This window comes from Cryptotermes secundus, unplaced genomic scaffold (assembly GCF_002891405.2).
Source record: "Cryptotermes secundus unplaced genomic scaffold, Csec_1.0 scaffold263, whole genome shotgun sequence".
Taxonomy (NCBI): Eukaryota; Metazoa; Arthropoda; class Insecta; order Blattodea; family Kalotermitidae; genus Cryptotermes; species Cryptotermes secundus.
The window spans coordinates 1369375-1392145 of NW_019738352.1; the positions used below are offsets into that span (position 1 = coordinate 1369375).

A 22771-nucleotide genomic window follows, 5' to 3' on the forward strand; every position below is an offset into this window, starting at 1 on the left:
GTGGTTCGTAATTCTTTCAGATCGTATCAAATCCTCACCGATTTTCACGAAAGGAAAAAGAAATTTATGACGGCTGGCGGGTGTGGATTTATTCGTGTCTATCAGTAATATACAGTATATTCCCCTGGCAGCATCCGCACACAATGGAAGACCCACAGCAATCTTATATACAGAATAATCTCCGTTAGTATTGATGCGTGTTTTTTTTCTATTCTTCCTCCTTCCGGCGATAGCGGCGTATGTTACTGATCGCCCTGGTTTAATAAATCTGAAGGCGGTGGTTCTGTCTGTGAGATTCCAGTTATGAGAATACATTCTTCATCAGGCTTCTTGACGGCTTGGTGTTCTTAAAAATCGTAGCCTGTCAACCATCGAACGGTCGCGTGTACTCTATATCGACAGGGGAGAATTTATGGCCAGTTCATGACATGACTTCACTCTGACCATGTTAAACTGCACCCGTGTTACTTTGTAGCGCAATGACAGCTGCGCATCGCAACAGGAGTGCCACTTGTCCAAACTGATAACTTCCTTAGAACAAATTTACCGCTTATTTTCTACGGTAATGAGGAGATATAATTAACTATTTGGGAAGAATGTTGCCTACTCTTTGTAAAAGAAAACATATTAAGAACATTTTAAGTCGAAAGAAGAAGAAAAATAATAAAATTTAATTAAAATTCTTTGATATGGGCTTTGTGATCGATAGTCACGGTTCAAACATTAATATTACCAACAACTTTATACTTGATTTCCAATCTTTATGTAGAATGGTAAAATATTGTTGCGTTAACAGTAAAATGTATATATGTTTTCCTTGCATATACCCAACATGGTGCAATCCTTCAAAATAAAAATAGTTTTCCATTACCGAAGTAACAGTTTAAATTACGAACACAAATGCAGGAAAATGTTTTCATCTTACTTTATTACATCGACTACTTAAAAATGATACAACATACCAAAGAAAATGATAATAGCTCTTTAATTAAATTTAATTACATTTGAAATTATTTTCAGTATGAAGAAAACAAAACTTCACTCTTCCTGTTTGCTACCTCTAATACCAATAATAATTACTCATTAGAACACGTCATATTATGTTATGAGTTCAATTTCGTTCCAATTTCATGGAAGTTTATGGCACATGCTTAGTTCTTAAGTGATATCGAATTATATTCAAACAATAAATTATGGTTATTGGATAATATACTGGAAAATATATTAAGAAGTAAACTATACATTCCCATTATTATGAATTCCATGTCCTCTATGAACTATACACATTTTATTACTTATATAACGAGAAATTCTGTAAATAATTCATGACGCCCACGATTCTTCACATGACTCAATTTATGGAAACGGATCATGGGAACTATAAATTAACAACTAAATAATCTAATTATCTGCTGTTACCAGTTATTTCTCACCATGTCCCTGGGTCGATCCATTCGAATCCGTACCCTGAGAGAAAAGAGTACACGCGGTAGCGTATTTGGTTGAGGGACTATGCTACAAGTCGGAAGGTCGCGGGTTTGAGTCCCGATGACGTGGACTTTTTTAAATTACCTAATACTTCCAGCCGCACTAAGGCTCTGCAGAATGAATCTGACCACTCACGTCCATCTAGTGCCAAGGTCAGTAATGTTGGCACTACACAACCCCTCCCCCGTATGTCTTCATAGAACACTACCTAAGTAATTAAGCACAGGGATAACTTGACATTTTATCTTTCACCATTTCAGTAGAAATGTTTGCGTTATTGCAATGGATTTTCTGTTCAGTTCACTTTCTATTTTATTATTATTATTATTTAACTGCAAATGGATTTTCACCCTGTGGAAGTGGTACTACAATAAGACAACAGACAAATAACACACATAAACACTTTCAAACAAAACACAGCACGTAAACATTAGTAGAAACGCAGACAAACATTAGTAGAAAACACAACATTAGTAGAAAATTAACATAAAATATAATAAACTAACACCAATGAATGGGTAATGTAATGTTCTCATTTTCCCTTCATTTCGCTTTACTACACTTACGCAATTCTCCCAACCCTTAACAATTTTCACTTCACTTCACTGCATTTTTTTTTTTGCTAATTTCCACCCCAACTTCACTTAGCCTCATTTATCACTTTCCTAACCCTTTTCCTAAAATTATTTGGTTTGCAGGAGAGGGTCCCTAAAGCATCTTAAGGTAGCTGGTTCCAGATCTGTATGGTCCTATTTACAAAGGAGCATTTTTCGATATTTTTCCGTTGCTTCCTGCTCCTAATTTTCCTGTCATGATCGACCCTGCTCAGATAGCATGGCCTTTGTAATCTACCACCTATAGTCTTCCAAGCCCGTCGTCCCACGTATCCTTTGAAGAGCGCGCATATGCGAGCTATCTGCCTGCGCTGTGTCAAGGTTCCCCAGTTCAAATCGTTCCTATGGTGTGCAACTTTAGCCGCTTTCTCTTGCACCCGGTCTAGCGCACATCTGTGCCTCCCTGTAAGGATGCGAGCAAGCCGCTCCATATTCCAGAATCGGACTCACTAAAGTTGTGTAGGCTAAACATTTAGTGCTGCTATTTCCCTTTTTTAGAATACGCATTGTAAATGAACTGCCTTTCAGACTTTTATCACCTTGTAATTAACTTGATCAGCCCAACTTAGATCGCTACGTAAAATTATTCCGAGATATTTACAACTCCTCGCTTCAGTGACAATGTGACTTTGACTATTCAGTAGTGAGTATTGAGTTACGAGTCGAGTTGTATCGAGTGGATGGCAGTGACTCCAGCAGAAGTAACTGTGATACTGCAGATGGCAGTAGTTGTGAAACAGTAAATTGTGTAATTGAAAAGCGAGTGTTCAATAAATTCGCTATCATCCAAGACGGTTGAAGTTATTTATCGCGTGACACATACCCAACACGTGACAATATTATTTCCATGTTAAATACTAGCACTGCTCACTCAAATACACCATCCAATCAATTTGTCCAGTATGTAAATTGCTACATGCCATATTCAATTAAAGAAGGTGAAGTCACAAGTATTTGACTTTTACTGTTCAGTTTTCAGACCAGTATGGAGCACAACTGAAAGGAAACTGGATAATTGTTGTGACGAGTGTGGAAAGAGTTTCACTAAATGGAAGTCAATAGTGTTAATACTGTTTTCATTAACAGCTTGCTGCGTTCACAACCCGCTTGAACTCCACTTCAAACAGAAAGTATAGGTCTTAGATTCACAATCCAGTCACGTTAAATATCGCGTGTTAATTAATAACTATGGGAGAGGGGATGTATACACTTACATACGTAGGTTCAGTGCAGCTGAAATTATGTAGAGGCGAATAAGGTAAAGTTATCCCTGTAAGAGGCAGTAGAGGTCCATAGGGTTGTGAGACGTCGAGACTCCCACATTATCTCTAGACATTCGACTCAGATATGGCGGTGAGGTTGTTAGCCTCACGCGCCGGCCACCCTTTATCCCCCATGAAGATTCCTGGTACTCATTTCTCTTAGTGACTGAGTCCACCCAGGGCCATAGCGCAGCTGGAAGGAGCACAAGTAAGAATAGAAGGATGGGAATAGTAAAAAGCACAAATCGGAATAAATAATAAATATTTAAGATTTAAGATTTTAATATACAATTCTTTATAAACATTTGAGGCACAGGTTGCGGAACTCCGATGTAAAGTACTGGAGAAGGGACTTAGTGCAGGGAAATCACGTTTTGTTCTACCAGTTGCAAGTTTCTAATTTAATTAAGATATTCGTTACATAATGTTGTACTTTAGCGTCCTGTTGCACTGATTTTCATCCATGATACGTATGTAATGGCCATCTTGTAGTGCACTCAATTTCATATGTCACTTCTTACTACATGTTTCGGCAACACAGTGCCATTTTCAGGTTCGTTATTTACGCTAAGCTATTACATTGTTTGCCATCTTGTGTCTTTCATAAAATTATTTAGAAAGTACATTATTCGTCAACTATAATAAAATTTGTATATACTAAAACTTGTTAAGATTATTCATCTATATGTCTTAATTCAAACTCGCGTATAGTATGGTTCGTCCACTATGGGAGTCGTTTCTGTGTGTACTGTGTCTGTGATGTGTCCTTCCTTTTTGGCTGCGAGCTTTGTAATCGTTACAATATATATGCAGTATTTTAAGGAAGTCTTTATTTGAAAGCCACAAGAATAATTTAGACCTTATAATAAACTTGTTAGAAACGACTTCCTGCCCCTTTAGGCTCAAAGTTCTCCACTCTACAAAATACCAGTAGACAGACCAGCACATATTATTTTATATTGCTACACAGGAGGAATGGAGGGAAACTGCGAATATTTTAATCAGCAGTCGCGGACAGCCGACAAAGGGTAGTCCTCCAGCTTGACGGTTGGGCGTGGGGCTAAAAAAACTCCTTACGAAAATTCTCAAGAAGCCTCGGACCTGGGCAGATTCATTGGATAAACGGCCCAAGCTAAAGAAAATGGATATAAGATTTGGTACATGGAATGTTCAATGTATGTATAGGGCAGGTTAGCTCAGTGCAGTGGCGGAAGAAATATCAAAATATAAGATAGATTTAACGGGGGTACAGGAGGTCAGATGGGATGGAGGTGGCATCGCACCAGCAGGAGACTATACATTTTTCTATGGAAAGGGGCATGAAAATCAAGAATTAGGTACAGGTTTTTTTTCGTACATAAGAGAATCGTATCAGCAGTTAAGAGGGTGGAGTTCGTTAGTGATAGGAAATCATACATAATACTAAAAGGTCGCTGGTGCGATATCATTGTTATGAATGTTCACGCCCCAACAGACGATAAAATTGATGACATAAAGAACAGATTATATGAAGAACTAGAACACATATTTGATAAATTCCCGAAGTACCCTATGAAAATTTTGCTAAGAGAGCTCAATGTCAAAGTAGAGGGGAAGACATTTTGAAACCAACGATTAGGAATGAGAGTTCGCATGAAATTAGTAACGATAATGGAGTTAGAGTAGTAAACTTTGCCACATCAAAAAATCTTACTGTCAAAAGTACAATGTTCCCACATCGTAACATGCATAAATTTACTAGGACATCTCCTAGTGGGAAGATACACAATCAGATCGACCTTATTTTGATAGGTAGGAGACGGCATTCAAATATATCTGATGTCCGATCATTCATGGCAGCAGATTGTGATACTGACCACTAACTGGTGGAGGCAAAATTTAGGGAAAGACTGGCAGTGAGCAAACAAACAACACACAGTGTTCATATGGAGAGGTTCAATCTCAAGAAATTAAATGAGGTAGAGTGTAAAGAGCAGTATCGTGTTGAAAGCTCAAACAGGTTCGCGGCTTTGGAAAACTTGGACACTGAGGTGGGTGTTAATAAAACTAGGGAAACTATTAGAGAAAATATCAAAATTTCTGCCAAGGAAAGTCTAGGTTATTATGAACTGAAGAAGTATAAGCCATGATTCGATGAAGGATGCTCCTCAAAGTTACTAGACCAATGAAAACAAGCCAAATTGCAATGGTTACAGGATCCAAGCGAAATAAATAGTGATATGGTTTGTTTCATTCTGGTCACTCACACTAATATTATGGAAAAGCTAAATAGTTCCCGTCAGTGTGACTAGTTAAGATTTTCATATTTCAATTATTCATGCCCTTACATATTTCGGTCTTCAGAGACCATCTTCAGAGGCAAAAAAAAAACACAGCGGGCCACAAACATATAGAGGGCCACATTAAAGAATCATCTTCTCAAGAACGACAGGGGGGCACACATTCGGCCCCCGTCAAAGGGGCTGAATGGGGACGACTCGAACCCGCTTGGTTTACGTATTCTAATAATCTTATCAAACTAACTATAAATATTTTAATATATTGGAACAGCCGCTATAGTTGTAAAGACTTTATATTCTACATTCAATTGTATATTATTTATATTGTATGTATATATTTTAACTTTTAGAATATGTACTGTAATAGTGGCTTCTAACTGTATTGATGTAAAGGTGTCCCTCTGAAGATGGTCTCTGAAGACCGAAACATGTAAGGGCATGAATAATTGAAATAAGAAAATCTTAACCAGTCACACTGGACGGAATGATTTAGCTTTTTCGTGAATAGGGATAATCTGAACAATATAAGACGCGAAACCAGCAGGCAATTCATGAATATAAAGAGGGAAAGTCAAAAGTGATAAGCTTGCAACGAACAGTAAGAACAAGAACATTGGAGGCCTGTATAGAAGAATAAATGACTTTAAGAGGGGTTACCAGCCTAGCAGTAACTTAGTGAAGGATGAGAATGGTGATCTGCTTGCAGATTCCCACAACATTTTGAATAGGTGGAGGAGCTACTTCTTTCAGTTATTGAATGTACATAGGGTCAGTGCTGTTAGGCAGACAGAAATGAAGGGCTCCGCTCCATAAGTAAGTACACAGGAGGTAAAGGACATTATAAACGCCCTAAAGCTGGACTGAAATTGCAAGAGTCTATGAAATGACAAAGAAAATTCGGCACAAAAGTTCATCTTTTTTGTTCTCGAAAACCGTGCAGAGCAGAGTTCTACAAATTCGATGCACTTTACATAAGATACTTGTCTAACGTCACTTTGTGGACATCACGAGGATGCAGCATTGCGAACAAAAGGCATGTGCAAGTTGATTTTATTGGAGTGTAGAAGGCAGACCACAGTTCGGTTATAATTGTGAAATTACACTTCAGTAATTTACAAATTTTCTCACAGGAATTAAAATTATTTATAATATGCTAAGATAATCGCTTAAGCAATATTAATAAAAATGGAATGTTCTCTGTAATTCAACTTAAATTTAACGGTCTCCTATTTATAATTTGAGTTATTTGTTTTTGACGCACAAGTGAATCTTCAGTTTTATGATTCCCATGAAATGAATATTTCAGTTCAAATTAAGTGGTATATTAACTTCCCCTATAATTTTAATATTTTTTAATATATAATACACATGGCACCATTTCTGTTTCATTACGCATCCATCGTGGCCTGAAATTAAATTCAGATATTCTTTTATGCTTGCACAATTTTCATGATACTGCAGATTCGTGACATAACCCATAAAAGTAAACTCTTCCTCTTTAAAGACACACTTGATGATGTAAAATTGGAACGAATCAACTTTAGGGTCTGAGATAATTAAAGAAAGAAATATTGAGGTGTTGTTTTTCTCTTTGATTCAAAGCACGAAGCATTCAGTGCTCATTTTTGAAGCTTCTAAATCTGTTCTCACTTCCAAATTGTGTCCAATCTTGTAGTTTCATGTATTCTTTCCTGTTTGTTGTCCTGATCCACGTATTTTCATTCTGGGACAATTACTTCTGTATATATCTTTACATCCTCTTCTGATTTCAAGAGTTAACTGAATTTAACCTCCGTACTGCTAATTAAGCGAACCCGACTTGCATCACATCAGGAAGCTGTTCAGGCGAGAACTTGCTATAAAATTCCGCTGTAATTCTGCAGAGAGGGTGTACATGGAGATAGCACTGCACAATAGCGAAGAATATGAAGAAACTCAGATTCGATGCCTGAATAACGTAAGTTAGGTTATAGCCCGATTCAGCGAACGCCTCTTCCAAGCAGTTAACACTCCAAGTAGCACTGCTCCCGGTGTTCAAGTGGAACCCAAAGGTCGATTGTCTTGTATTATAAATGTCATCTGTTTCTTCAGTTACTCCAGATAAATTATGGAATAGGGTTTCAGATTAGGTCACGATCGCTTCCTTGTAATCGCTCCACAGTCGCTCGTTACTTTTAGATATAATTAGAATCTTTAGTAAAAGAAATAATTGCAGATAGCAAGTAACAGCCAAGCCAGTGGGACATAGTCACCTTCTTATTTGCAGGAATTGACTTATTCCCTGTCTCACTGTTACACCGGAAGCACACCTCTTACTTTTTCTTAGAGATTTTGTCTACGAGTAGTGCAGCGGCAAACGATTTCTGACAAGTCAAGCACATCGTAACTTCAAATGGGGCGTGCTGGAGACCCACGCCAAGCGGGTTATCCGTCAGTGGGCTGTCAAAAACGACGTTAGGACTTTAAGGATAAAAATTCCACTCTACAGCTATCTGATTGGAGATCCAAAAAGTGTGTGAACTCCTAGATTTCAAAATTACCCAATCAGTGGAATTAAGGGGGAGCGACTTAGCTGAGGAATTGACGACCGGGGATCTCAGGGTTTTCAGGGAAGTCAGTCGCGGGGTTCAGTGTTCTGCCAACTTGTTAACTGTTTACATGCAAAATCACCGCTGTTCTGGACAGAGCCACAAGCCAAAGTGTAAACTATTCTGATAACTTCTAGTGCACCAGGACTAAAGCTATATACGGACTTATGTACAAGTATCCACGAACTTAACTGTGTGTGCTATCAAGTGAATAAAAGTGTTAATAAACGATAACCGTGTTTAAGTGCAAAGGTACATTGTTAATCCCTTCTCTGCTGAAGCGAGGTCCTTTTCAAACGTTCTGAGGAAGAATCTCAACTTTACCAACAGCTGAACTAGTTACCTATCACCTTTACCTACCTTTCCTAATTAAACCTATAATTATTGTAAGCAGGCACCAGTTGAGCTTACTGGCGCCCAACCAAAGAAGAAGAACAAAGGAGAGGAACGGCGAACAACGTGTGGCAAGCTGAAGGGGTTCAGCCACAGCTGACTTGTCCTGTTGTTCGAACACAGCATCGATCTGGGACACCGCATTCAGATCAGAATACATCCATCCTCGCCACCAAGACCCGATATATGGATCGCATCATTAGGGAGGCCATTGAGATTGAACTCCATCCTGACAATATGAACAGAGAGGTGGGGTTTTGTTTCAGCAAGTCATGGAAGCCTCTCATCTATTCCCTCGAAAAACCTCCGGGACATGACGCCAGATCCACAAAGCCACGCAGGTCCCTGCCCGACTCGCTTCTCAAACCTCAAGCTTCAGTGTTAATGCCCTCAATTTAACCTTTCCTTGCCTTCTCTACCCCGACACATACTGGATATCTGCTGGTCCACCTCCCCACACCCTTCCCCCCCTCTCTGCTGATTCCCCATGTAGTCCCTCTCCCTTCTTTTCCTGCTCTTACAAAGCTGTGCTTACTCGACTGGGCTCAGTCTGTTGCACCTGCTCACGCTGGTTCGCTCGGGAATTATTTCTTGTCTTCTACTCTGAAGATGGAGGCGATACGTTCCTCCGAAACGTGGGTTAAGACAATATCTACACGGCACCACATCCCAGAAGACTGCTTTCTGCATAGTCATCGCCGTGAAAACCTCACATGTTACTTATACATGCTGATTCTAAATTATTGTCGGTAATTCCGTTCGCAGGCCACGGAAACTCCGACAATAATTTAGAGTAATCATGTATTTCCCAGTTTCGTGATTTTAGTACCTGAGTGTCGGCTTCGTACCCCTCTACAAATTCGTGATCTGCGAAACTACCCTTCTGCTTAAGAAACGTTTGTTAAAGCTGGGTGGAAGTAAGGTAAAGGTACCACTCTAACAGGCCATGAAGGCTCATAGGTTTGTGAGACATCGAGGCTCCTACATTTTCTCCAGACAGTCGGCTCACAGATGGCGGTAAGTTTGTCAGCCTTACGCGCCGGCCGTCCTTTACCCCGTAGGAAGATTCCTGGTTCCCATTTCTGTTAGAGGCTGAGGGCTGAGTCGACCCCAGAGCCATAGTGCGTCTGGAAGAACTAAGGAAATTGAAAATATCCACCTCATCGGTACTCGATCCCGCGACCTTCCGGCTTATATCAAATTGCCTCAACCAACTATGCTACCACTCTTCTTTAGACTGACTGATCAGCTTCATTCTCCGACCATCTTCTTCCTAACTGAAGGAACTGACAAATTTAAAATTAAATTGTATGACTCAAGAAGTTCTAAAGTAGGATTTCTATGCCATTGTCGAGAATCGGTTTCTGGTATTCTATTCCCTGCAATATTCGCCCTTATTTTCACATTTGTGAGTGCAAAACTCTCCACATTCATCGTACCGAAAGTCATGGTCCAGTGGCTGGCACCCAAGTACCTTAAGTGCGAATCGAACCTACGATCCCAGCGTCCGAGCGAGCGAAAACATTTCATGCCTTAGACCTCACGGTTTCTATGACCAACGCAGATAATACTGCAACTCCGTGGCTTGAGACCTTAAGTGAACTATACCGACCGAGCGACCGCCTCTTGTCGGCGAAGTTAGTGCCAACTTTAGCTAATATAGTGAGTCGCGTGATCAGCGCAACGAATCTCCACGGCCGTTATTTTCGACTTTCTAAACCGGAGCCGCTATTTCCTTGAAATAGCTCCTCAATTATTCTCACGAGGCTGAGTGAACCCCGTTCCAGACCCACTACTTCTCAGAAAACCTGGTAGAGCCGGGAATCATACCTGGGTCCTCTGGGTCTGTAGCCAGGAACTCTGACCACTAGACCACAGAGGGAGGAGGGTAAATGATACTGCATCTAATTATAATTATGTAACTTCTCATTAATATATGGGTGAAGAGTATTATAGTTTCAGTCTAACACGGGTAAAGTTTATAAGAGAATTTTAGCCACATAAATTAAATGTGACGTATAAGGACATAGGTCTATATGTTTTGAGGTTTTCACGCCAGTGATTTTCAGACTTGGTGTTTATGAGTATGACACGTTGTGACGTAGCATCTTAACTCTCTGGATACATAATCCAACCGATTCTTTGACATACACATTTTGACTCTGAGGTCAGACGTATCATCTGTATCTGAAAAGTTGATATCTGTATACGTAGAAGACTACAAGTTGTCACAACCTAAACTACGAAAATATGAATACATAAGTTTCATTGTTAATATGCTTTATTGAAGCATTCAGTGCAAAATACCACAACTAGTACAATGGTTAGTAGTGTCAATATATCTGCATGACTCAGGGTCTATAGGTGACGACTATTGGTTCCAGGAGAGATGGTGATTTCTAGCGACAAGTACGAGGTGAAACTGATCAGCAAGTCACTCTTCGAAGTGCGAATGGTGCTGGTGATCAGAAACATAATGGCAAGTGATCTGGGTCCATACCGATGCATCGCCAAGAACTCACTCGGGGAAGTGGAAAGCAACATTCGTCTTTATGGTGAGTTTTCACTACCTTGGAAGGAATGTAGAAAGACGCGTGTTGTCTTAAAAGCAGACTGTAGTACGTACTGTTCCAATCCATATGTATGATTTCTTCATATATAATACTGTATTATAAAAAAAAAAGAGTTTCAGTATAAAAGCAACGAAGCTCTTCCAAGTAAAATTAGAATGATCAAGTCAAGGAGGATGAGGTGGGCAGGACATGTAGCACGGATGGGGGAGAGCAGAAATGCATATAGAATATTGGTGGGGAAGCCGGAAGGAAGGAAACCACTGGGAAGGCCAAGGTGTAGGTGGGTAGACAATATTAAAATGGATTTCAGAGAGCTAGGATTGAATGGTATGGATTGGATTGATCTGGCTTAAGATAGAGACCACTGGAGGGCTCTTGTGAACACTGTAATGAGCTTTAGGGTTCCATAAAATGCTGGGATGCTCTTGAGTAGCTGCACAAATGGCCGCTTCTCGAGAAGGGCTCAGGTCCATGAGTGAGTGAAGCAACGAAGCATATGTATATACAGCGTATGGGATCAGCAGCATGGCCAAGATAATCAGTCCTCAAAAAGAAAGAAGTCGGTGTCCCTACAGTTCTTGTAACGAACTGTAAATTAATAAAATTATTAACTTGATCTGCTTCGGCCTATGCGATTCTTGTTCTGTTTAAAAACTGAAAAACAATTTATATTTATCGTCTTATATTTAAACATTTTAACGAAGTTTATGCACGTGGAAACATCATTCAAGCTTTTTAAGAAGCATGAAAATATATTGTTTTAGTGCACATGACATTTTACACCTCTTTTAAGCTAAATATTTTTGCAAGGAATTATTTCTTATATTTCAGAATCCCTTGAGAAGTTCTGATTTAAAATGCCCTATACTTTATCCTTCGAACACACTCGTTAAGCGATGTGTATTTTCTTCTCTGGACCTACTCAGTAAACAGAATACAACATCAATACACGTACATTATATCCTTGGCAGTAAATACATTGATCATCGGCAAGGTGGTTCTCCAGGGATATTAATTTTTCCTTAAATGTAACAGTGATCTTTCGTAATTAGAGAGTTTCCTTCTTCCTTAATTATTCTATCTGTTGTTGTGCGTGAATGACCCCTGCGCTTAAACCTACTACTGTTACCGAAAGTGGCTTCACTGCAAGCATGCATGCTTCGGTCCATAGAAGAGCCTTCATGCTCTCGATTGAAGGGGTTTGCAATTCTAAACATATGAATGAAATTGACATTTCTTCGCGTTAGAGGCTGGACACGAAGTTTGAATTGCTAATTGAATTTGTTGGGCATAACTCGTAACTACAGTTTGTTATAACAGTTTTGCAGTTCTACACACTCGACAAATCACTCTACTGCACACACAAAAAGACTTTTCTGTCTTCAACAGCCCTTGCCCGTTTACTGTTCCCAACAATGGAGATTCTTCTGCTCTCGTCCTTGCGGAAAATGTCTGCTGGCTACAGTCTCACCACTAACTCTTTCGAGGTCACTTTACGATTGACGGTTAGTCAGTTTAACTTGGTGTCAAGGCCCATTAGAGACTCGTGACAAGTTTTTAGTCTTGGTCTGGACAGTTCTGATTTTTTCATTTGTTAGGCACTAATTCATTGTCAAAGTCACATTGCGCCCCACGGTCACTTGGCCAGTTAAATCTTGTTGTCAAGCCCAATCTTGGGTCCAAGGCAATATATTTTACTGTCAAATAGTTGCGGGTTTGTCGATTTGGGGCACCCTCTCTGACGAGAGGATGGGTCATTTACCGCGATCATAGTCAGTTGTACATGTCAATTATATGTACTTTTTTACATATCGACATTCTACGTAATAATGTCAGAGACAGGGTCAGAGTCAGAGTCAGAGTTACTTTAGGACTGGTAGAATGTCAAGTCAAAGTCACATTGAGACTGACGGTCAGTCAGTCAGCAATTCTTGGTGTCGAGCCCCATCTGGGGCTCATGACCAGATATTTATTGCTGTTTGACAGTTACTGTCTTGTTTTCGTGGGGCGCCCTCTCTGACGAGAGGGTGGGTCTGTATTTTGTATATGCTTCTGGACCCTTGTCAGTGCAGTCTTTTTCGGGTCCGAGTCCCTTGGAATTCATGACCATATTTTACTGTCTCAGAGTTAAGACTTCCCTTTTCGTCGCCTACGACTCGCAGGGTCACGGTGGAGTTATCCGACCCCGCCTCCATATGGTGTGCATATACGGTCAATGATTGAGTTCCTTCTAGAATTTGGGAGACAGAGAAATAGTTACTTCACGATTGGCATTTTACAGCCAATCAGTTCGTCTTGGCGACAAGCCCCTTGAGAATCACAACAAGTAATTTTATTTTCCAACTGAACGCTTGCGGTTATAGTCCTTATGTATCATCCTCTCTGACGAGAGGATGGGCCTGTCGTTTACAATTGCTGCTGGTCCGAGCCAGCGCAGTCATTCTCAGGTCCGAGTCCCGCGGGACTCATTACCATATTTTACTGTCCCAGATTCTAGATCCCCCAAACCTGGAGGTCCAGGTCGCCGTATTTGTATTCCCCAGGTACTGGGTTCCTCTTTCGTTGCTTCCTACGACTCCCAGGGCTACGGTGGAGGTATTGGACCCCTCCACCACTCGGGTGTCCTTCTCCTAGAATTTGAAGTTTTCACGGCGGTGGTTATGAAGAGTTCCATTTTCTGGGGTATAAAACTGTGTAGTCAGTTGAAAGTCAGTGGAGGTTTCAGAGGAATACATCTTCTCCATCTTGAGAGCGGAGCTGTGCTTGCTACCTTCTCACGCTGGCTTCTTGCTTCCTAAATATGGAAACAAAATATTCCTCGAAAACGTCGGTTGACTTTCAGCGGACTACATGGTGTTATATACCAAAAGGCAGAACTGGAGTTAGTCCCTAGTTTGTAATCTATAGTTACCCCATCCCATTCTAAGTTACACACCTTAATGGCTCTTTTCTTCGGCTAGGAAAATCGTGCGAGTAAGACACATCACTAAGTCGTAGTTCGACTTTTTGCGTTCTATGTTCGTTGTAACCATTGCGCAGTCGAATGCGCATCGTATCCCTTGCTCTTTCTTTTATTGCTAATTTGTTCTCTGCATTCGTGCATGATGTGAGTAACTTGAACAGTAAGTTTTCTGTTACATGAACTTTTCTTGCGAGGGTGCACTTCAGTGTCCAGGGCGTGAACCTAGAAATTCCCACGGTCTCCTACTTGTGTGTCACTTGAATATTTTCTAGCGTTTTTAGAAATTTTTCTGAAAGGTGTTCCCATAGCATTTCCAAGCCACATGTTAAAATTGGCACTATACCAAAGTGTTTCATTGTTGTTTCCAAAGATATTTTGCTAAGCTGTGAATATCCTTCATGGACAGTATTGAAGACACATTTTCTCTTTAATGTGTATAGTGAACTAGTTGCTACTAATATATAGGGCTGTGTCCAGATGTTTCTTCCATTTCACGACTTTTGACCATTGTTGGGCACAGCTGATTCTGATTGTCACCCTTCCTGAAGACAATTATTACCCTTTTTCATATGTATATTTTCATATAGTTGTTAGTTTCGTAGAAAATATTTTATTTGGAGCATTAATTTAAAACGCAGTAAGAATGCTGACGACAGAGGAACGCGATTGAAAGAAATGTGTACAAATGTGTTCTCTGCTGAGCTACACATGAATTGTTGTCTAATTTCTGCTAGCAGAAAATGTGTATCATTGATAATTATCCTGTCATTAAGCCTGCCCCTTGTCGGTCACAATGGCCACGCGGTCTGAGCCATGAACTGTCTTCGCCCGCTCGAACGCTGGGATCGCGAGTTGAAATCCCACTCGAGGCATGGATGTTTGTATGCAGTTATTTATATTTGTGTTGTTCTGTGTGTAGGTAGCAGCCTTGCGACCGGCTGATCGCCTGTCCGAGGAGTTCTACCTACTGTGTATAAATGAAGAGACTGAAAACGCGGCCAAGGTTCAGAAGGGTTGTAGAGCCATATATAGGTAGATAAACCTGCACCTAAAATAAATTGCAAACATTTTATTGATTGGGACCTTAAGATAGGCTCTAATGTTTAAGGGGTGAAGTCTGAAGTGACGGTTTAAGTTCCTCAAGGTACACAAAATAGCACAATACATGTAAGGTCGTCTCTTAAAATGACGACACCCACTGAAAATATGAAACCTGTACTGACATTCCATTATGGTTCTGACGGCAGAGATTCCCGGCTCCACGCACAGAGTGTTTCCAACTCGATATGACGAGGAGGACTACGTGGACCGTGGGTCTGCAGAACGAGAGGAAGAGGAGGAACAAACCAACATTTTGGTCCAAAAACCCGGGGCCCTCATTCCGACCTTGGGCCCTCCTGCCCTTGGAACTCATCATACCTACACAGAGAACCAGGCACCCATACCTCCGGCACGTGCTGGGGGCCACAGACCCAGTCTCAGCAGAAGTTGCAGCTTACAACGAGAAGTTTGGGTTGTTGTACTTGTTTCCCTTCTAATCTTCGTCCCGGTGATGGAGAGAGTGTAGGTCGAGGGGGTGTATCTGTGGCAGAACACTCTACATTGTGACACGATGTCTGCAGCAGCAGAGGTCTCTGTGATATAAGGCAGGCCTTACAAAACAATACTGTCTGACGTACAACAAAGTCCTGACCTCACAACAATAACTGTGACAGATCGTACATACCAATAATGCCTGTGAAAGAACACAGGCCTTACATAGCGACTTTGTTCAGTGTTTATATAAATTGCATTGAGCTTACAGTGAAGTGTCGCACTGACTAATGTGCACTGAATTCAGAAAGCGGGAAGGTCAAACCCCAAATCTTTAGTTCCACAAGAAGTCAATCCTCTGAGTTAACAAAAGTTAAGCTGAACCGTGTCCTGTAAACTAAATATGGACAATCTGTTGAGAGACGCAACAAATATCAGTGAGATCTTCGAAGGTATGATAAAATTCAAAATGCTACAGAATTTCTTGGTGAACATTCTCCAGAATTAAACATGTAGTAAGTAACAGAAAAAGGCACAATAGATCACAGTGGTCGCGGTGCAAGGGCCAAGAAAGCCTATCCCTTATACAAGTAACAAAAAATAGTGCAGCATCGTGCATTGACAATAATTTTGCTTCACCTCTGAGTGAAGTGGACTTTGGGCCTATCTGTATAACATTAGATTGAAATATATTAAACCAGGAGCGAACATATATGTTTTCTGGACAAATTGCTGTTAGATTTTCACTGCAATTGAGACATTAGGATCGGCGCTGTGAACGTAACATTACAAAGGTAATGATTTTAATTTTATAATAATAAACGACATGAACTGAAATGTAAATCAGCAAAGTAAGTGAAACATTGAAGTCAAATGTCAATTTATTTTTCAGTTTAATTCTCTTTTAAATACAAAAATACAGAGATCATGAAATATTTGTTATTTTTGGAATGTTTATCAAGAATACTGTTAATTCCACCTTGAAAAGGCAATAGAACTTAACTGTTCATTATAGTAAATATTGCAGAACAGAAATTTCAGTTAAACATTTAGTAGAATAGTAAATCATGGTATTTGCGAAGACATTCCCTCTTTTTGTAGGTATGATATTAATTTACGTTTATTTTAAAATACGCAATATTAGCTGAACATCATGAGAATTGTTGAAAGGGGGTTTAATTTGTTTTCTTATAGAATGTGCAGTATTTCGTAATTTTTTTTGCCAGGTTAGAGGTTTTGAATTTTAAGAACCGTATATATAGGCCTGCTACTTACCCTGAACATTTTCTTTACCTATGTTATTTGCTAAATATTTTTACATATGAAGTAGTTTCCTACAATCGTATATTTTATAACACATCACAAAGTCGTGGCTATTATTGGTTTACAAAATTAAGTCCTTTCACATTCACATACATTGTCAGATACCAGACTTATTCGATGCAGTTAAACTATCCACTCAAATATCTAGTCTTCTGAAGTTCATTAGAAATTGTTCTGCAATTTTAAATATGTTAATCATATTATGAAGCTAACCAAGAACACAATCTGCATTATAAGTGGAGAGACAGACTCTTGACTGGACGCCTGTGTTTCGATTACTGATGGCATAATTAGGATTATTTCCTAAGTAAACACGCCCTCAGATTGCTCTAATGATAATCTACGTTCCTGCCCAATGTGAGAGACAGGTTAACAACTCACGGGGATAATAGAAACCAGGGCTAAAACCTGGCAACTCAGCTGCACCTTGCGGCTAAGTTACAAATATGTTGAGCTCTTCTCTATGGGGCCCATAAACGTCTTAGACCCAAATGCATATTTATATTGGCCATTCACGATACCTCGTACATTACTAAGTATAGTCCTATTTTTTAAACGTGGCGATGCCGTTAGAATGGGCAGTGGATTTCGCTGACATGAATCACAGAGTGTGGGGACGGAAGGGGGTGATTTAATTAATCAGAAGCTATGAATGTTTCAACTTCTTTTAATCACGTTGCCTCTCTTTCTTCTTGACAGTACTTCATGGATGGAGACGTAACTGACAACCAGCTCTACCTTCACTTATTCTCTCATGCAAATCAGCTGCTGTAGTTAAAATTTTAACCATAATTACTGTTTAAAGTCGATATACGATCTGATTTTTCCCTCTTTAAAACACGGTATTTTAACATTTCAATTTCGAAATTGAATGCGGTATCACAATTCAGTTACACAGGAGAAGGAAAGCTTTTAGATTGTGGGCAAGCTTCAAGTATTTACAACTTTACATGCAGAACCTTTGCTTATTCTTTTATCCGCAAGGAACTGCATAGGATGCGTGTATGTTTATTTTGTGGAATTCCGGAGTAACGGTACAGCATATTGCATTGACCTTGCGAAATCATCTCGCTGTGAATTCCAAAATACTCTGCTTGTGGTTACAGTGCATACGCACTTTGAGTAATTATGGTTAAATTAATATTTTGCAAATTTCAAGGCTCTAAAATCGTCTTTTATAGTGTCATTATGAAGCACTATTATATACCTACTTTTAGTAAAGCAGTCTATGATCACTGTATTTTTATACAAACATTTGCGTGAATCGGGGAAAACTGAAAATGCTGCAGTAAAACAAATTTCGAAATGGTTCAATACTCAAAAGGTTACTTCCGATGTACTGTTTCGAACGTTCGTGGCCAATTTGTAGGCCACGTCTGTCAAGCTGGATTTGGCCTGAATACATTGACGTATGGTCACGTGAAACAGAGATATATATTTCACCGACGCCCAGCGTTCTCTTGCTGTGTTTATAAATTTTAAACAATGTTAAAATAGCTAAAACTAATTTTTGTTCTGAACTAAAACAAGAGAATACTGTGCGCTTTCAATTAAAATTTTATTTCATTAACTCAGTTACTACGAGAAATTTGAACTGTGAGCTTCTGCAGAACACGTGACCATGTTATCTGTTGCCTTATTCTCCATGTATGTTTCTAGCGGTGTTACGGTGTAAATATTAATATTATAATAGTTGTGCTATGTATAAAGGACAGCTAACGGTGTGGATTTGTGGCATCAGACGAATAAAAGGTTTGTGTATATAATTATGAAATAAATTCTAAAACGTATCATCTCTACTCCAATCGTCATACACACAGCATTTTCCATCTTCGTATTTTTTTTTAATTGTATTTACTGAAATTGTTGTCAATTCACATTAAGCGTGTAAATTTATGTGCAATTACGAAACCGATATATAAAAAACTAAGCAAATAATGTAACAGATGCATTACAGTCTTCTATGGTGAGTAGTCATATCACTGTTGATGTCCGAGACAGTCTTAGTAAATTCTTTCAATGTGAAGGGTTCCAATCTTAATATAACGAAAAATTTCAAGAGAAAATGCAAATATATTATGCATAGATACTTCATTGTTTCGTCCATAAGACTATTTTAGAATTACCCGCGTAATTGGACAAGCCAAGAAACTTTGATACACAGATCAGTGCTTAAGCAACATTACACAGGGTCTGTATCTACCCGTAACAAACTGGGAGCCACTGCTTCAGAAGCAGCAAAATCTTTGTAAGGGAAAGCTTCTGAAAGCATCTCTTCTATTTGAAAATAATATAAAACTGGAGCGGCTTGATTGGGAGCCTATGGTAAAGGTACCCATTGACAAAAAGAAGTGCTTACGTCGATATACGTATGTACAATATACATAACAAACTGCTTCATAGAACTGAGCCCTTCTTAAAAAGCCGCCAATTGTGCAGCTACTCAAAAACTTTACAACATTTTATGGAACCCGAAGGTTCATTACCTTGTTCACAAGAACCCTCCATTGGCCCCTATCCTGAGACGGATCATTCAGTCCATACCACCCCAACATGAAAGTAAAAAGTAAATAGGAAAGTTGTCTCTGTGCATAACTAACTACCACTTGTATAGTTTCGAGGCGGAACCATAGAAAACACATCCGTTGCCCAGCAATTGATATATGTGAACCACATAAGAAAAACTTCATCCTCTATTGTTGTATTTACAGCACGTTGCACAAGAACGGAAGTCATCCTGTTGTTACCTGCGCATTCGTTGCCGCGGGACCGAGTAGTTGCCCATCAACGGGTCTACATGTCATCATATGTATACACGTTACTGATTATCAGTGTGAAACAGACTATAAACTGGGAATGAAACGACAGGAGAAAACATACATGAAGAATACAAAGAAGAGCTCCTATCTTCTGGAACGTAACGGTGTCTAGTCCTTTGAAATTTAACCAAACTTTCGGAAGAATATGCACCTCTGTCTTCAGGGTAGGAGAAAAACCAAACAAGAAAGCAGCAAAGAATTGATCTTATATCTGCTTCGTGCTGGTGATAAAGAGCTACTCCGAAATGCAGGTTGACTTTGGAGGGACTACGCGGAGTTGTGTCCCACAAAACGGGAACATTCACGACCATTGCTACTAGAAATCCAAATTCTTCATGAAGATTAAAGTTTTCTATTACTTGGCAATGTTAAATTTGATAGAGAGATACCAATTTTTCGGAGGAATCTGCTAATCCATCTTCAGAGAAGACTCCCATAATCTCTTCATCTATGAAGATGGAAACAAGAGGGTCCTGGATAGCGCTGGTACTCATGTACGGTCCTACAGGTTGTACCAGCACAGAAGGCTGTAATTTCGTTACTCTCTCACAAACATATTTGCCTTTCGTTTGGTTGGGTTGGGAGGAGCAAATGTCATATAGTTTGCTTTCACAATTTTGTTCTTTGTTTCTCCAATTTGAAAGTAAGGAGACGACGGTACTTCAATTTCGCTCGAATAAAAATGATTACTACAATAAAAAAAAGAGATAAACACACTCGTGGTTCTAGTCCGCAAGCGAAAAATCACCTCTTAACTTTATGGTTATTCCCTTTGGAAACTCTTCCCCTGTAAGTTATGCATTTCATTAGACCGTCCTGTAGAATTTTCGTACAGGTTTCGCGATAAATTTTCAACTTTAAATTGCGAGAACTACTCTATAAACTTATTAATTACTGCCCTCTACATTGGCAACGATATATAAACTTCAGAAGGTGCTTCAGCATCAAAAAGGATGCTGTCCAAATCTATTTTGTGGCCAGATCATTGTTGCATGAGGACACCAATCCCGGTATAGAATTACTGTATATAATTAATATGTGGTATAGTAAATGATTTTATTAGCAAAATGTAACTGATCGTCTTCCCTGGTGTGGAGGGTTTTGAAACGAGTTATATTACCCAACCGGACATTTCGTTAAAACAGGATGTTGACATCTATTACTTCTGGCTCTTTTTTCTGCTAAGACAAAACCATGAAGAAGTTACTATGTTGCAAAACACCAGTGGGCGACTACCAGACTTGTGTGGAAATATTTAGTAACATAGAAAACGCTATGGAAACTTCGGGAAAGTTAGGTGTATCAGTGTTAAGTATATACGTATCTACGCTTGCCGCTCCCAGAATCACATTCCATTTTTCATCTTGAGTGCCCTCCAGTTAATGCCGGACGGAACGTTACTCTGAGAGTGGTGTTGTCCCAGATTTGACAGTAATTATAATTAAAATCAAGGACTGTCCACTCTGCAATCAATATTTTTGTGATAAACAAATTGTTTCGTTACTTCTCTGGAGCTTCCGTACTACATACATTCGAGTCTACAGTCCAGCTCCAACCACCGTTCGAGCAGCCGAGACAGAACCCACGGTACTTCGCCTGAGAGACGAGGTCTATAACATCATGAACAGTAAAATAACTCGCAGTGAGCTGAAATTTTCATGTAGAATTCCCTGCGTTACCAGCAATGAATTCCTTTACATATCCTCAGGATTGACTAAAGCTAAATATTTCATTACTTTTTGACACAATATATGCCTACGAGCCGACATGGTTCAGTCGGTATAGAGGCTGGTCTACAAACTCGACAACTTAGGACTGAGATTTCGCTTCTCAGGTGGCAGGAGTGCAGCGGCCCAAGGAACCTCCATTCCAAAGCGAAGTGGGCGCTCTGTCTCCGTTGTTAAATTGGCCGTGGCGCAAAGCCGATCACTCACTTTCATCTGATACAAAGGTAAAAATGCATGGAGCTATTTCTTCACTTTCGACAGGTCACAAAGGCGTCGCGCTTAATTAAACACCGTAACGCTAATAAATTGCTATAAGTCAGACAGAATAGCTTTTTATGCTTCTCTGTACTCCAGAGATCCATGTTAATATTTTCTTCTAAATGTTGAGTTAGTATATTGCTATTCTGTGTTGAATGGGGTGAATATTTGTTTCAATTTATCTGACTTCCAATAAAGGTTCAACTGTAAAATAATGTAGTAGATTCATCGTCATCATCACTCACGGAGCTGAGCCCTTCTTGAGAAGTCACCATTTTTGCAGCTACTCTAGACTTCCCAGAAATTTATGGAACCCGAAGGCTCATTGTTCTGTTCACATGAGCCCTCCACTGGTCCCTACCCCGAACCAGATAGACCCAGTCCATATCATCCTAGGCTATCTCTCTAAGATCAATTTTAATATTGTCCACCCAACTATGTCTTGGTCTTCCTAGTGGGCTCTTTCCTTCTGGCTTTCCCGCCAATATCCTATATGCATACCTCTTCACCCCCATTCGTACTACCTACCCTGCTCATCTCATCCTCATTGATTTCATCATTCTAATTATACTTGGAGAAGAGTACATGTTATGAAAGTTTTCATTATGTACATTTACACTTGTTTTCCTCCTGTCACTTCAGCCCTCTTCGGTCCAAATATTCTCCTCAACACCCTGTTCTCAGACACCCTCAGTCTATGTTCCTCCTTTAAAGTCGGTAGTAACTTTCATCTTTCTTTCCTTGGCACTAGAGCCCCAGTGGGCCTAGGTCTACCTCCATGAACTTCTCCGTTCACTTCAGTTTTTCTAGATTTTAGACACACGGTAGGACTCCTTGGGCGGGTGATCAGCCGGTCGCAAGGCCTCTACCTGTACACAAACAGAAAAACGCACACAAACATCCATGCCCTGAGTGGGATTCGAACCCACGATCCCGGCTTCCGAGCGGGCGA

The 22771-nt window shown here is 39.8% G+C and overlaps 1 protein-coding gene across 3 annotated transcripts in view; it reads left to right on the top strand.

Moving 5' to 3' along the window:
- LOC111870759 (lachesin) overlaps positions 1-18428 on the top strand; it is a 490504-nt gene extending 472076 nt beyond the window's left edge. For 2 of the 3 annotated variants that reach the window (XM_023863276.2, XM_033753995.1), the window contains 2 exons: positions 11009-11179; positions 15407-18428. In XM_023863276.2, coding sequence (XP_023719044.1) covers positions 11009-11179; positions 15407-15726 — 491 coding nt within the window. In that variant the 3' untranslated portion in view covers positions 15727-18428. The remainder of the gene's footprint in view (positions 1-11008; positions 11180-15406) is intronic. The other variant, XM_023863277.2, reaches the window with a different exon arrangement.
- Positions 18429-22771: the final 4343 nt, after the last annotated feature.